The 17398-nt window shown below is 41.3% G+C and overlaps 1 protein-coding gene across 2 annotated transcripts in view; it reads left to right on the plus strand.

The window, feature by feature from the left end:
- The first annotated feature begins 203 nt into the window (after positions 1-203).
- The window catches only part of LOC147726113 (CMRF35-like molecule 9), a 245911-nt gene continuing 228716 nt past the window's right edge, over positions 204-17398 (plus strand). Inside the window, exon 1 of one of the 2 annotated variants that reach the window (XM_086960219.1) lies at positions 204-583. In XM_086960219.1, coding sequence (XP_086816345.1) covers positions 544-583 — 40 coding nt within the window. In that variant the 5' untranslated portion in view covers positions 204-543. The remainder of the gene's footprint in view (positions 584-17398) is intronic. The other variant, XM_086960217.1, reaches the window with a different exon arrangement.

Consider the following 17398-nt stretch of genomic DNA (forward strand, 5'->3'; position numbering starts at 1 on the left):
TTTTCACACATAAGCGTAGACTTTCTGCGAGGAAATAACGGTACTTTTAGCAGGAGCAATTATGCAACTTCTCTTCTGCCAGATGTATGGCCTCCTTCCAGCTGCCATCTCCTGTCAGTCACAAACCAGGAAGCAACAGCGGGCAGGAAAGCAGCACTAGAGACGACAGGAGCTGGACACTTCCTCTATCACACCCGCCCTGATTTCAGCAGAGACACACAAAGGCAGCACTGAACACAGACCTGCACACAAATACTGTTCTGACCCAGCATGAGCCTGGTCAGTCATGTTTACTGAAGGCATCAATCACTGACACATCTCAACCTGTCCTTGGACCCCTGGTGCCTATGCTAACCTCACCCTCGGTTTAGGGTCAGCTCAGGCTCTGGAGAAGCAGTAACCCCTGAGGAGCCTTCAGACGGGGACCAGCAGATCCCTGGACCAACTTTGAGGGGCAGAAACCCTTCCCTGCCCTGCAGACCAGTGGAGAGTCTGAGTTACAGATAATATTCACCATCGAGGGAGGAGCAGAGAAGCTGCAGAATGAGAATACTCACTGCTTTGGTTTTCATCTTCTCAACAGGTGAGAACTCAACTGATCTGTTTGTAGTTTCTTTTTTGAATATTTCTCATGTATGTGTTCAGAACTAAAAGTAACTGCATAGTACAAATCCATACCATTAAGTAGTAAGGCATGTAGAGGGGTCTGCAATGAAATAGGTGAGATGTCATTGGGATCTCACTGCTGGGTAGGGTGGGCCATGCCTCTCTATTGTGGCTGCAGAACTCTGAACCAGCTTGTTCTCTCGGTATGTCTGTGTGTGTGTATGTTTGTGTGTGTTTTTGTGGTATTTCTATAGCATGAACCTGGCCAAAAGGCAGTGGAGCGTTGTACAGGGTCAAAGACAAACATAAAGTCAACAAGTAGTAGGGAGGCAGCTGGGTTGCGGACAGTTAATGCACTGTGACGTAGTGTTCCTTAAAGTGGCGAGTCTTCAACTCTTTCCTAAGTAGGAGCAGTTTTGGAGCGGTCCTCTCTCGCTCACTCTCATAACCACCTTCTGAATCTGAAACAACTCCCAGACCGCTTCGGCCTCGCCGGACCGCATCAGTGAGAAGAAGCACAAGAGGCGCTAGAAAATGGACCTTTAAACTACATTATAATTGTAACGTTTCATCCAGTCTTAAATGCCGTACAGATCATGTAGTATCAGAAAACCATCAATGCCTCAATTCATCGTGTCAGTTTAACCACACATGTGTACCAGTTTCCTGGTCGTCTGTGCTCTATTTTACAACACATAGATCTTGAAAGCATTAAAGGCCATCATGTCCTTCTAGTCAGCTCATTGATTTATTTACTTTCAGTTTTATAATGTGCAAACATCATCCAGTAAAGTAAACATTAGGAAATATACTACACAAATGGGGTGAATTAACTCTAGCAGAATTCTGGTGCTCACATTAGACGCCCTAATCAGTTTTCACATCAATATTTATGCGGTGCTCCAGGGGAGGGGAATCCCCCTAACCACTTCAAAACCAAGACCCTCAAGCCCTTACAACATAATTTCACTACTTAGCAACCACTTAATTAAATAATCATTTCATCAGTAATGACCACTGGAAGAGATTATTTTTGGTCTTTGTCTTTAATTTTCTGTGCCCAGCCAACTCGTGTTTTGTCAATATGGGAATACCCCGCAACTTCTTCAGGGCTATAGGAATGTACTGAGACCATTTTCAATTTTCTTCAACGTATAATCTCTCATACAAAACATTCAGAGTGTGGTGAAAAACAGACCACCACTGTGAAGTACCACTCCAAGTTCAATATCTACATGAATAAAACTTCCACAAAATGGAAACCCATGCAAAATGTAATCTTTTGTGTGTATATATTTTTTCTTAAATTATCATGACTATTAGAACCATCTGCACTCTCTCCGCCTGTATGCCTGAGAGCATGGTGCCCATTCTCTCTCAAATGAGCTCTATACGAGCATTAAGTCTAATTTGGGACTGCTAGCAATAAAACGGCATCTTAATACGAGACCAGCTACCCAATGACATCCATCGGAAATGGAATTGACCATGATTGATCTGATTCTGACCAATAATGTCCTCGTTTCTGAGAAAGAGTGGTATAGACAAGTACAGGGAGTAGCCATGGGGTCCAGATTTTCTCCATCCTAAGCCAACCTTTTGATGGGCTGGTTAGTGGATGAGTGGATCTGGGGTACCAAGGTTGAGTGAATGGAGCAACTCGATCATTTATTGGGGTCGCTTCATAGACAACTGTTTGATGATATGGTCTCAGACTATGGAAAGGCTCATACAGTTCTGGTATTTTTTTAAACACAAACACTATGGACATTAAATTTACCTGCCAATATAGTAGAACCAACATAGTATCTCTAAATTTGTGGAACCATTTGTGAAGGGTAATCAATTACAAAGCAGACTCCATCGCAAACCAACGTAGTATCTTATGCAAATAGTGCACATCCAATACATCATTTTCAGACCTATGATGAATTCACTAGAGTAAGAAGAAAGTGCAGTGAGGACAATGACTGCAAAACTTGCATAGAAAACGTGAAGGTACGTTTTGCTGCGAGGGGCTTCAACAAACAGATTATTGGCAAGGGTGAACGCAGGGTCCTTAAGATCAAGAGACGTGACAACATAATTGAATGCAAATGTAAACGTATTAATGTGGGCAACACCAGCAGGGCTTTGAAGGAGAGAATTGGGGAACACTTAGGAGCCCTTAAACAACAGGATGCAAGATATCTGATGGCAATCCATGCAATGGATTATGTGGCGCAGGGGCAGCATAAAAAACGTGTCTTCTAAGGTATTGACTTATTGACACAAAACTCCAGAGACGGGGAACAGGAACTAAACTTAAGGTGAAAAGAAGCATTATGGATAATGCGTCTTAAGGCGGTGGAACAGGTCTCAACACAGACTATGAATTTCTATATTTCTTACGGGACTAGGGGACATTTGCTTGATTACAGTTAGTGGAATAAGACTGTGAATGAATCTGATGAGAATGTCATCTACAGGTTGTATAACATATTGCACTAATGTGTCACCCAATTTTCTGAGAAACTCACCATATCTTTGGTTATACTTCATAAATAATCTTCTTCTCGAATTCATAATAATGGATGTGAATAAGAATACAGTATGCTTTTATCATGTAATACACTGGTAATAATGGGATCCAAAATGTGAGACAAAGAAAAATGTATAATATTAGCTGATGCATATCTTCATAATACACTGATGATAATGGGATCTGTAATGTGAGACAAAGATAAATATGTAATGATAGCTGATGCATATATTCATAATCTAGATGTTTGACCAGAAATGTAATGAAATGCTTAAGGTTACGGTGAATTCAATATACGTTACTAATGACAGTATGACAAGCGGGAGTTCAACAGACGACAGGGAAGGAGGTAGAAACGTGGTGCCTGAGAGATTGCATTGACGTATACATGGATACGTGGTACATCACTGCAAGACGTAGGTCAAGTCCATGGAATCTGCCACATTGGAGGCTCTTGCGTGTATGCAAAACTAATAACATAACAAACAAGGGTGAAGAAGGTCTAGCGGTTGAGATAAGAGAGCTGGTCTGTAAGCGTACTCGCTGTCAGGTATGTGATGGAAGCTGAAACGAGGTTTGGAACAATAAATCTAGGTTAGCAAGATACTAATATGGCTATTTGTGGTACAATTATTTGCAAGAGAAGAATGTGGACATATATGAGATCAGGATTCTAAACAACCTTTTCGAAGATTGTTGGAATGTCGCCCTTATTAGGGGTAAGATGTGATATACAACTGTAGTATTTAGATTCTAATATCGGTTAGGATGTACGGATGAACAAGGAGAATGATATATTACATTTTATTAACTGGAGACTACTTCGTTTTTGTGAAACGGCACGCAGTAGAAGATAATTATTCACACAGCCGGGAAGGAAGTCGAACCGGAGGAGAGGTAGTGAGATGGATTTAACAGTAGGATCGGTATAAGTGGGGTAGGTGTTTGAAGAGGGAATTTTATGAATAGACTCAAATAGTTGGTTTACTTTGAATTGCTCTCCAAAATAGGTGGGGCAAGAAGGTGAAACTTGTGAGCCTGACAGATAGGCTCATTCATAATATGAATGAGATTTGAAGGGGCATGTCCCATGGTGATTTCTAGCTCACGTTAAATAAAATACCGCCTTATAGTCTTGGTACTTAGAGAGAATGGGCACCACGCTCTCAGGCACACAGGCATAGAGAGTGTAGATGGTTCAAATAATCATGCTCATTTTTAAAAAAGGTGTATACACACAAAAGATTACATTGTGCATGGGTTCTCACCTTGTGAACATTTTATTTATGTTGATATTGAACTTGTAGGGGTACTTCACAGTGGTGGTCTGTTTTCCACCACATTCTGAATGTATTATACAATACATTGTACGTTGATGAAAATTGAAAATGGTCTCATTACATTCCTATAGCCCTGAAGAAGTCGCGGGGTATTCCTCTATTGACAAAACACATGTTGGCTGGGCACAGAAAATTAAAGACAAAGATCAGATGAAATGATTATTTAATTAAGAGAGTGCTTGGGACTGAATTATGTTATTAGGAAATATAATCGGTGCAAGATCATGCAAGACATTATTAAGTCTGTTGATGAGAAAGAAAACACACCAATATAATACTCATAAAGACAAATGATTTAATTTTGTTGGTATTTCACAATCAGTAGATGTTTTAAGTTCTTCTCAAAGGTTTATTATAAAGGATCAGTGCATATTTCAGGAGAATCTGAGTTCCACATTCTGGTAGATCTTTCTGAGAAGGACTGGGAAACAGTTCTTTGTTTCTTGAACTAGGAAGGTTCCAGGAAAAGTAATTCGGCACTTCTGAGAGACTGTTGCATAATCATTAATGATTTGCACACTCAAGATCACAAAAAAAGAATGCATATTTCAACACATTTATTTTAAAACAGTTATTTTAAAATGGTGGGATCTAGAGCACACAATATTGGCAACATCAGAGAAGATAAAAAGCAGCAAAGCTTTTCAAATAACAGTGACAATAGGGAAAAATCAGAGGTAGTGCGCATACCTGGACAACAGGCTTTGCTGTCTTTTTGGAAAATCTTGAAGCTATTTAGAGCACACGACCAAGAGCTAGGCGATTGCGTCTGTGCGAGAACACAACCTTGGCACCAATATTGAAGGCAGAATGGATACTTTGTTGAGCATTGATGAGTCATGCTGGAGCTTGAGATGGAATCGTGTACTCTACTCATCCAGGTCAGCGTCTGTCAAATGGCAGTCCTATTGTAGTGTGTCTTATCTAGGATGGAATTTCAAACATTACTATAAGAATGTCTTGACATAATCACATGCATCAGTGGGTGTTCTAATAAGGTAAAAATATGTCAATATTCACTACATTGTTTGGTTTAAGGTTGTTAAAAAGGTACCTGTATAAAAGCACATATCCCCTCGTGATGTTGCACTGGGGATTTTTGACTATGATGGGAGGATATGCCAAATTTTTATCAAAAGGATGTGGCATATTTACAGTTCCTCAGGAAGATAAAAGGATACCATGTTTTAGACCTAGGAAATTAAATACTGCCATTTTCTAGTCAGGCTTATGATAAAATGGGGTCTGCATTTATACGCTCAAGAACCTAAAACTAAAATTAAGAAGATTAAATCCAAGTGATTAAAATAGATAAACTAATAGAATTAGGGAGGGAAACAGAAATAATATTTATGTGATTCCTGAAACGTTTTCTCAACTAAATGGTCACAAAATTATCAATGAATATGTTTTCAATGAATTTGCTTATCATAAATCTATATATATAAAAACGAATGTATGTCTGCCTGTCTGTCTGTTTGTCCTTTATGCATTACAACACCATTCATTCGATCTCCATGAAACTTTGGGAAGTTGTTGAGTACACTCTAGTGAAGGTTTCTGGCATATGCATTACTACATCATTCATCCGATCGCCATGAAACATTGGGAAGTTGTTGAGTACACTTCCGCGAAGGTTTCTGGCATATGCATTTCTACACCATTCATCTGATCGCCATGAAACTTTGGGAAGTTGTTGAGTACACTCCAGCAAAGGTTTCTGGCATACATTTTTTTTTAAATATCGGCCCCCAGGGCCCTCATAATCTTTCGAATACTGAATTTTTCCATTTATGTATCCACAAGCACTCGAATACATAAATAGAATTAAAACGACACTTTGAAATGTTTTCCATATTAAAATGAATACGTTTCAATAAAAATGACACAATGTAAATTGAATGTTAACATAACAAGTTTCTTTGAATTTTTCTTTCTTCTGAGATCGCAGCAACGCACGACGGGTAAGCTAGTATTTAATAAAATTCATCATAAAATTACAGAATAAACTCACATGCAAAAATTGATAAAATAGCAATTCCTCATTTGTTTCATGTTCAAAAACACTTCTTCAAACTGAAATGAAAAAGGGGTTGCTGAGCAGAAAGACATGTTCCTTACAACAGCACGACTGCGCTCTCATAGGATGAGTTTCTCTGCCACTTATTTTGGGGTGCCTCAGTTCAGAGCTTCGTGTGTGTTGCAAGTAAAATGAGTATAGCTTCCATCAAGAGTAATCAACACAGGAGCAATATGATCCTGAGTGAAAGGTTTGATATTTGTGTGAAGTTAGATGGTAGGAGAGATCTGATTGTTTTAGAGTTGTTGTGTACTAACTTGAAAAGGGTTGGTGTTAAGGAGGGTCTTTTTGGGATTCCTTGGATTACAGGAGCTAGACTAAATAGAGTTCTATTGAGTTTGATTTTTTGGCAGCCTTTGTCCAAATAAAACAGATCTAAGTTTGTACTATTTCAAACGTACCTTAATTATTTTTTCTCTTAGAGTGTAGAGTATGAGGCTGTGATTGACCGCTTTGAATGCTGTTAGTACGCTGAGGAGTATGGTTTGTCCAGGAGGAAGAGAGCGTTGACCACAATCTGAAGCATTGCTGTTTCTCTTCTGCAGCCAGGTCCAAAACCATTTTCAAAATCACGAGGAAGGTTATAGTCTTTATTAAAAATGTTCAGTTGAGTTGAGACACAACTTTCAAATATTTTTCCATAAACAGGAGATTGGATACCTTGCATAAGGTCTCCAAATTTGGCCATAACTTGTTCTGTTTTCAGACAGTTTGAAACTTCACCCTGGACAAACACTTGACCAGATGAGTCCAGTAGAATGTGAAATTATTTGACACTAAAACAACAAAAATCCAATTATTAGCAACAGAGTAATGAATTTTAAAAGTTTTTAGCCCTGAAAAGTCAACGCTCCAACCGCAGAGATCTAGTGTGGCGAGACCTGGCTTAAGTAAAAAAAAATATGACAGAGATGGAACGTGGTTTGGATGCAGAAAGTGGATTGGGCCTAGTCAGCACTTACCTTCGGACTTAGAAGAAATTCTGAGAAAAAGTGTGAGAAGGTAAAGGTAAACTGGGCAAAGTAACAGGAGGTGCCCGAGGAGGAAGCGTCATCATTGAATAGCTTAGTGTTGAAGCCATGGTGAAGATCTATACATTCGGACTAAATCTCTGAAATGGAAGTCGAAAATCTTCAGAAGGCTGTAGCTAAAGACAGTTCCACAAGGTCGGAAACCTCTTTGGAGTAAGGCAGCTGAAAAGGATTTGCTGCTGGGAGAAGAACGTAGAGGAAGAAGTCACAAAATCAATCTGATCGGCGATGCACCTCGAGCAGATAGGGGAGCAGGTTGGTCCCGGTCTCCTCCTGGTTCTCAATGCATTTTTTAGCCAAATTATGACTACTTCCTCAGTTTGGGATTTTGGCTCTCTGGGCACTGTTAGCACCACTATTAAGGGTTGAGGACTGGAGGAACACCACTTGGAAGGTCATGACTCACTTAGGCTGGGTGCAGGTGCGGGTTCAAGATAGAGGGAGCCTTTTGTATTCCTGTGGTTCTGAACAGCAGGCTAGCAAACTAGACCTTATGAGTCACTCTAGAGGTCCTGGGCCAGGTGAAGGTCCAGTTCTTTTACACAGGTAGAAGGTAGCATGGCAGCAGGGCAGCAATCCAGCAGGGCAGCAATATTTTAGAACAGCAGTCCAACAGAGTAGCAGTCCTTCCAGCAGTACAGCAGTTCTTCTTCCTGTAAGAGTATCCAGAGTGCCTGAAATGTACTGAAGCGTTGGTGTCTGAGGCCCCCTTTTTTTTTACCCTTTTTGCCTTCCTTCTGGACGGTAGTAGGAGCTTCTAAACAGTAGCTGTGAAGTGCATGGAATTTTATGACTTTCCTGCCCTGGCTCCAAGCTGGTTGCAGTGACAATGTGGAGTAGAAATGTCATTTGTGTGAGGGTAGAGCACTACCTATTCAGTTGCAAGTCAGGTTGTCCTCAGGTCCACACATCATCCTGCCAGCAGATGGTCCATTAAAGCACACCTAATCCCTCTATTGTGTGACTGACTGGGAGGAATTCCTAAAGGCTGTCAGTTACACCCAATATTGGGACCCAAGACAGGCTACAGGTGCAAAAGGACTAAGAGCAGAAAAATTGCAACTTTCTAAAAGTAGCATTGATTGATTTGAATCAAAAATCAAATGTTACCATTAAGGGGCCAATTCCGATCCCGGTTGTAAAACATCCCGACTGACTCGCACCCGTAGAGCTTTCCCACTGACTCGGGCACTGCTGGACTCCTAGCGACTGAGTACGATGCGATGCAGCGCTGACGGACTCGGGTCGCTCGGAGCCCCATTGAAGTCAATGGGAGCCTGTTGTACGGTGTGTACATAGGCTCCCATTTAAGAAAAACGCACGTCGCGGAGATGTGCACCCCCTATTGCGGGGACGCCTCGGTCCCGCCTGCACCGTGCATGCATGTGTAGGGGGGACCCTTGACTCCCCCCCAGTGACTGGGCAGGGTAAAGGGGGGGCCTGATTCGGACCCCCAAAGTCTGTTTCCCGTAACTGGCTGATTGACTCGTGCATCGTACTTGGTCGCTTGGTAATCGGACCCATTGCGATGTAGGCGTCGGCCATCTTTGAGTCGCTCAGAAGGCTTAGCTGATGGGTACGATTCGGTCGTAGCCTGAGGCTTCACATGCATTGTACTTTCTCACTCGTACAGGGGTAGGAGTCTGTCGGAAATCGTAGGAGTCGGTCAGAAATCGGCTCTGTGAATTAGACTCTCTCGGATTTGTAGCCCTTCAGTCCGAGATCGGAATCGGCCCCTAAATAGGGTTTCCCGTTACAATACCAAGCACACCAAACATGGCATATCTAATTGTAAATTATAACTTATTAAATGTAATAAGGAATTGCCAATGTTATCCAATGGGAGGGGTAGGACACACATAAGTGAAAGACACATTTAGGAATTTTTCACTACCAGGACATATAAAACTTAAAAATGCATGTCTAACCTTAATTACAATGCACCCTGTCCTGTGGGTTACCTAGAACCTACCTTAGAGATAACTTATATGTAATAAAAGGGGAGTTTCAGGCTTGGCAAGAGGGTTATCTTGCCAAGTCGACATGGCAGTTTAAAACTGATTTCAGGTTGCAGGTGAAGACCTGGGACAAGTTTTTGAAGGGGATACTGAAGTGGGCGGCACAATAAATGCTAAATGCCTACTAGTAGCATAGTATTTAATTTACAGGCCCTACGTATATGGTATACCACTCTACAAGGGACTTATAAGTAAATTAAATATGCTAAACAGGTGTAAACCAATTCTGTCATGTTTAAAGGAGAGAGCACCTGCACTTTAGCACTGGTTACCAGTGGTAAAGTGCACAGAGTCCTAAGGCTAACAAAGATAAATTCAGTCAAAAGCCGAGGGAAGAAGGCAAAACGTTTAGGGGCGAGAGGTGTTAGGTCTAACAGAGACCCTCCTAATCCTGCCACTAAATTACAGAATTGGAGTGTTTACGACAAAACAAGAGCATTTTCCTATGTACAAAACCCAATTTTGAAATTTGGCAAACTATTAGCGAATCACAAAATGGGTTAGCGAGTCGCCATTAGGAAGAGGGGTGTTAGGGGCGTCCCTTCCTAACAGCGACTCACAGTGCAATGTATGAATGTTTTGTGACCGACGCCATCCTAAAATAGTTACAACAACTTCAAGCTTGAAGGCTTGAACTTTTGCCCCCCGGATCCGCCGCTCGCGAACTTGTGGATTTTCGGTAAATTCGCGGGAGTTCGCGGATTGCGGATTTACCGAAAATCCGCAAAATCCGCGAGCGGAACGGATTTTGCGCTCACGCTTAGAGATTACTAACACTAAAGCACTTGCTCAAAGCATACTTTTTTGCACATTAAATAGTCCAAAATTGTTTTTTATTTATGATGAAGTGTTATTAGGAATTTGTCAGAAATTTTGAAAGGCTTCAGGCCATGATTAGGCTCCTATTGACTAGTTTAAGAATAACTTGGACCTATGGGCCCTATTCTTAATCAATGTTTTTAACATTGTAGTTTAACTGTGTTACCGCCTTCTTGGTCTACATCTGTAACTGTTCCAATTTCTAAGAAGAGCAATAGACAGGAACCCTAATGAAATAAGACAATATCTTTAATTGACTCTAATTTTAGGCGGACATTTTTATAACATTCATGATTGAGCAAATGTTAAGATTTTAAGATGCTGCTAATATGGCTTTAGTGAGAACCTAGGCACTCAGAAACAATTTTGTAACCTCAATTTATTGGTAGAAAATACACAAGTGTCAGATGTTGTCCATTATAGTTAGATTTTCTGGACTTATCCAGTGCATTTGACTGGGTCAGTTGGTAGCAGGGGGGGGCGCGAGGAGAAAGCAAACAATACCATAGCAGTAGAGAATTTGGAGGCCTATACAAATTGGGGCATTGGGTGTCTGGTTAATAGTAGCCTAAGTTCAAGTTCATGGGGTCTGAAGGAGTCAGGGTGTCTTAGTGAAATCGATTAGGACACAGAGTTGCCGCATATCCTGAGATTAATTTCATGGAATATAAACGGGTTGGGAGGTCAAACAAAGGTGGATAGTTTAAACCATGTGGCAAAGTATGTTGATATCATCTGCTTGCAGGAGACATAGCTATGCGGCAACACCCCAGTAGTCGAAGGGTTTCTTCAAATCCACAAACCAGCCAGCAAAATGAAAGTATTTGGACGCCCATCGGGTAGGATTATGACTCTCACCTCAACCAGCCTAGTGAAAGAGGCTAAGTTAAGTAGCACATTGTGTAACTGGTTGTTGGTTTGTAAGGCATCTTACCCATGTATTGAACGAAATGGTGACCATTTTATTCTAATAAATGTATATATCCAATGGGGAAAAGAAAAACCAAAGGGGGTGATGGTTGACAATTCAAGCAAGCCCGGCTGAAGACGGCTGTAATGCCAGAAACCGGTCCTGGAAAGCTTGATTCCGGTCCAGGGAAGACATGGCTTGGAAGTTCGGGCTGCACTGTTCCCATGAGGCACAGGGTCAGACTGATTTGCGTATGGCCATGTCTGAACCGGGGTGGTGGAGTGAGCTAAAGAACGGTGATGGATTAAACCCAGATCAGTTGACTGGGGGTGAGTGTTTGTATTGTCATCGCTCCGTCCATCATCCCCTTTGGTTTTTCTCTATATCCAATGGGGTACACAAAAAGAATATGATACAGAAATGGGGCTCTTCACAAAGGATATGACTAAATTAAATTATGTGTATGGGAAGGACACAATGGTGATAATGGGTGACTTTAACTATAAATTAAACTATGGAAAATTAGATCACTGGTTTGAGGAAATCCTGATCTCTTATAATATAGGATCAGCAAAATTTCCCGCGTGTTTATCCACTAATCAGGATGAAGTATTAGGGAAGTTTCTGGGTTCTATGGGATTAATATACCTTACTGGTAGGAAGGACACAGACAAACCAGCTACACAGACGTTTAGAGTAGGAAATCAACAGTGCCCTATAGATTAAACTTTTATTCAGGCCTGGAACTATGGAATGATAAAAAAGTTCCCGGTAATTAAGCGCAGGGACAGTGATCATAACGCTCTGCACCGTGAATATTTAAGGGGGCCAACAAGTCCATGTGAAAGAGTAATTGCCCAAAATGTGGAATATTCAAAGCGCTTGACTACAAAATTGACGGAAGAATACGTTGAGGAATTAGTACTCTTTCAACAAAATTTAAAGAAGGATAGCGCTGAAGGCCACCAGGTAGCATGGGACGTGGATAAAATAGCTCAGGCGGTGCAATGTCTTAGAGTGTATCTAAAAGATAAGAAAGAGGTTAAGGTAAATCCTCATTATACCAATGTAAGGCCCAGGTGGCTAAACCTAGCATGTCAGAGTAAAAAAAGGGCCATCCAGAAAATAGAGCGATGGCAGAGGATATGTTATGATTATGGGACTTTAGAGATCCTACTCAAGTTGAAGAAAGAATATAAATCATTGGTAAGGAAGCAGGAAAGGATTTTTAAAGAAAAATGTTGGGTAAACCTACTAGAGACAATAGAAAACAAAAATATAAAAGGGTTCTGGAGGTTGATACAGGATGCCGCAGGGAGGACCCCGGGAAATATGAGCTGTGTTGTGGAAGAGGCGGCATGGGTAAATTATCTAGGTGACTTATATAAAGCCAGTAGGATCCCGGAAATAAGTAAGGGAAAACCAAGTTAGACAACGTGTGTAGAAGCGCTAAAGCCAGCTTTCAATGTAGAAAAAGTAAAAGAAACAATCAAGAAGTTGAATTTATCACATGCAGGAGGCCCCGACAATATCCCCGCCATCCTAATTAAAACTCAAATAGATTGGTGGGCAGGTTTTTTATCTCATATGTTTGTTGCCATTTTAGACACAGGCTGTATCCCAAAGTCTTGGAGAGGGGCCATAATCTGACCCTTACATAAAAAGGTGAAAGGAAGGATCTAAGGAACTATAGACTAATCAATTTATTGGACAATCGAGAAAAGGTATTCTCAAGAATAATCCTTGGTAGATTAAAGGAGTGGGTGGAGCAGCGGTCGATAGTCCCAATAGAGCAGGGAGGTTTTAAGGAAGGACATTCTACTGTCGATCACTGCTTTGCTCTGTGGGCTGTGGCGCGGAAGTCCATGGAGTAGCAGGGCAAGTTATATTGCTGCTTCGTGGACTTTCGTGCAGCTTTTGATCTGGTGGATAGGGAGTGTTTGTGGGAGGCCTTAAGAAACTATGAGGTCCCTGCAGATCTTTTGTTGGTAATTCAGGAGTTGCATAGCCAAAATTGGGCGCAGGTAATTCAAGATACTTCTGGTGAACTAACATCTGCAATAGCGTTAAATAATGAATTGAGGCAATGCTGTGTTTTGGCTACGCTTCTTTATGCAATATTCCTAGCAGATTTGCCCCTTATTTTGGGGTCTGCCAGAGGTGCAAGCCCAAAGGTAAATGGAAAGCATTTGTCCTGTTTGCTGTATGCCGACGATTTAGTAATATTGGACCAAATCGAGGTGGGTCTACAAAGAAAGCTGAATATATTCAGTGAATACTGTACGGCAAAACGACTTACAGTAAACATGGACAAAACAAAAATGTTGTGTTTCGGGAAGAGAAATTTGAAGTTTAATTGGTACTTGGGCCAAATTAAACCAGACATCGTAAATGAATACAAATACCTCGGGATATGGTTTACAAATTCCTTGAAGTGGGGCATGCACCTGGAGGCACAGAAAGTAAAAGCAAACTTAGCGGTATGTGGGCAGAAAAGATTTGATCACAGTTATGGTGACAAGTCCCATAAACCTCTATTAACAGCCTACAAAGCAATGATTCCCTTGCAACTCCAATATGGTTCAGAAATCTTAAATATTGATGGTAAAAGCTCCTGGGATAAGGATGAAGGGAAAGGCTTAAAATCTTTACTGTCTCTCCCTAGTTCAGCAATGATCCAGGCAATTAGATTGGAACTAGGCATGACTGCGTGGAACATTCAGGTGCAATTAAGTCTACTCAGATTTTGGAATCATTTGGGTCTTGGGGAGGTCACAAAGGTGTCTCAATGGTGCATGAAAGAGATTCAATCCAGTGAGCGAAAGTGGGCTAAAGCCACAAGATGCAAACTTCATACCATTTGTGACCACTTAAATGTGGAAATAGATCCGAAGACAATGGAAATCAATGTAACAAATAGTGTACTTAAAATGCAGGGTACAGAATTGTGCGAGCAACTGACAGAGAGTATTTGAGTAAGAAAGACTGTCAAATTTATGAGTAACAGCTGGGAAAAAAATATATGCTATCCTTACCCAGACACATTACCGAATCGTTGGTTAAGAATGGAAGTACTAAGGATAAGAATCGTTATTAACCAGGCCGTAATAAATAGTGCAGTAAAATCTGGCCTAATGCAACAAAATGGCACATGTATGTGCAAGATAGGGATGAAATGTGACATTTTACACATTTTATTGGACTGTCTGCAATTTGTACATTTACATAAATTACTACTTCGTCCGATTTTTTTAAAGTATGATGTAAGGGCGCGTTCACAAGCATGGGAGCTTCTCGCTGATATGGAACATTTAAATATTGCGATAGCCAGTGGGAAATATATGTAGTGTCTATATAGGTTCCCTGGTCTAATAGAGGCTTAAGAGAAGCGAGACGCCTTGAATTTAAAATGAAATTTGTCGTTTTAAAATTGGTAGGAATGAAGTTTTAAGGATAATATGATTTTATTGCTTAAGAAAATGACTTTGTAATGCGTAGAATTTTTAAAATGATAATGTATGTGCTGTGGTTTAAAGACCAAATGGTTTAAATAAACTTTACTTTTGAACTGAACGGAACTGAACTGAACTGAATCTTGTCTTGCACTTTACAAACTTGCTATTAATGCTAGGGAAATCAGAGCGCACTTGTATGAACTTGAATTGCCTAGTAATTGCTTCTCAGTTTCCAAGCTGTTCTGGCAGACCATCCATTCGATAGGGGCTAGCAAGATATTTTTATCTGAAACATGTACCCTAACTACTGAGGACCAATGTGTCTTCCATTTTCAGTCCATTTATGAGATTACTAACACTAAAGCCCTTGCTCAAAGCATACTTTTTTGCACATCAAATAGTCCAAAATTCCTTTTTAATTATGATGAAGCGTTATTAGGAATTTGTCAGAAATTTGGAAAGACTTCAGACCATGATTAGGCTCCTATTGACTACTTAAAGAATAACTTGGACCTATGGGCCCTATTCTTAAGAAATGTTTTTAACATTGTAGTTTAATTGTGTTACAGCCTTCTTGGTCTAGATCTATAATTGTTCCAATTTTTAAGAAGAGCAATAGACAGGAACCCTAATGAAATAGGACAATTTCTTTGATTGACTCTAAATTTAGGCAGACATTTTTATAACGTTCTTGATTGGGAAAATGTTAGGATTTTAAGATGCTGCCAATATGGCTTTAGTGAGAACCTAGGCACTCAGAAACAATTTTGTAAACTCAATTTATTGGTAGAAAATACACAAGTGTCCGATGTTGTCCATTATATTTAGATTTTATGGACTCATCCAGTCCATTTGACTGGGTCAACAGGTCCAAAATGAATTGGGCCTTGGCTCTGTTTTAGATTATTTTCTGTAGATTTGCACTGTAATGTCTCTACGAAGGTGAGATTTGGTTTAGAAGGAGAACAAACAGATTCCATTCCTTTACAATAAGGTGTCCGACAAGGATGCATCTGTGGTCTGCTTTTGTTAATCCTATATTTAAACAAATGTTGCCCTACCCGGTGAGTAGGGGTTTTGATGTGCCCATGGTTCATAGTAAGCCTATCACTGTTCTCCGTTATGCAGATGATGTGGTGCTTCTGGCCCACACTTCCAATGCTCTAAAAAAATTAAGTGACATATTTTGCCAAGTTCATTTCTACCTTCGATCTCAGAATCAATTTTTTTAAGTCAAAGCTAATATCTTGTGGCCCACGTAGTTCCAGCATGCGAACTCTCCATTTAGGTGACAACAGATTGGATATCATACCAGATTTTCCTTGTTTGGGGGTTGCCTCTTTGACATCGTCCTCTTGGTGGCCCAATATCACATTGAGACATTGTAGGAGGCTTGGCTTAGTATATGATGCTCACTTATGTAAGGTGACCCTTATGGTGATTTTAGTGGTTTAGACAACCTTAGAAAGGCTCTCTAAGTGCACTAGCACTATACAATATCTCCTACCCGGAGATATACTGACAATGTACACAATACTTCAAAATAGAACAGTAAGAAACACTAATACACAATGGTCCCCAGGGGAAGACCAAATTATATACAAAAATAGTGGAGGCAAACCATGACAGTAGAGACTGGACCCAGAAGGTATAGCGAGTCGGGGACCCAAGATACCAGCCCAGGTGAGAGTCTAGGTACCCCACGATAGTCGTATGACAAGAGGATACACAACCGCATACTCAATACTCTCAGGGTATGTTGCGGTTGCAGTCTTGCAGAGGAAAGGCCCTTCCCAGGGGACCCCGAAGATACCCAGTGGAAGACAGAAGGTTGAGGAGCCACCCCACTCGTGGACACCCTCAGAATCAGGATACCTACAACCACTGTTGAGCACAATCAAGGACTGCAGGAGGAGACCCCTGCTGCAGAAGGATGAAAGAGTCTGGTGGTCACCAGGCACGGGTTCGTGTTGAAAAGTACCTGAAAGCACAGGTGACAGAGTCTATGCCACTCCGGGGCGTCCAGGAAGCTCTGAAGACGAAGGCCACTCGAGAGCAAGGAAACAGGTCAGTTGATGAAGAGGCTTCAAGTAGAGGTACACTGAATCGGTAGCTCTGCCCGAGCCAACTTGATGCTAAGAAAATAGAATCTGTTCATCCAACCAACCCCGTCGGCATGGGTCAGTTATAGCGGGATAGACTTGTCACAGAACCTTTCAATGTGGCCGACTCCGTTGACATGGTGTGTCTGATGCAATTACGGTGTGAGGAGGCGATGCAGAGACTCAATGCACAGGGGTTCAGTTGCAGGGTGTTCAACGAGGGATGCTGGCCTCAACTCGATGAGAGGACAGCTCAGGCCAAGAGGGAATGTAGAACCGCCAACTGTGTTGCTGAGCCTTTTGGAGTCCATTGGAGCACAGGTTCGGCAGACCAGTCGATCGTGTTGCATTGCTGCGGATGTAGGGGAGTGACTCTCCTTTGGATGTCTGTAGATGTCCACATGCCCAGGACTGAACCTGTATGGGGCATGGACACTGATTGCACAGTGGGTTTGCAGGACGTCGAGGTCAGGAGCAAAGAAAGTGTGCTCCGTTGCAGTCTCGGTCCCCAAACAA

This window comes from Lissotriton vulgaris, chromosome 3_1 (assembly GCF_964263255.1).
Source record: "Lissotriton vulgaris chromosome 3_1, aLisVul1.2, whole genome shotgun sequence".
Classification (NCBI taxonomy): domain Eukaryota; kingdom Metazoa; phylum Chordata; class Amphibia; order Caudata; family Salamandridae; genus Lissotriton; species Lissotriton vulgaris.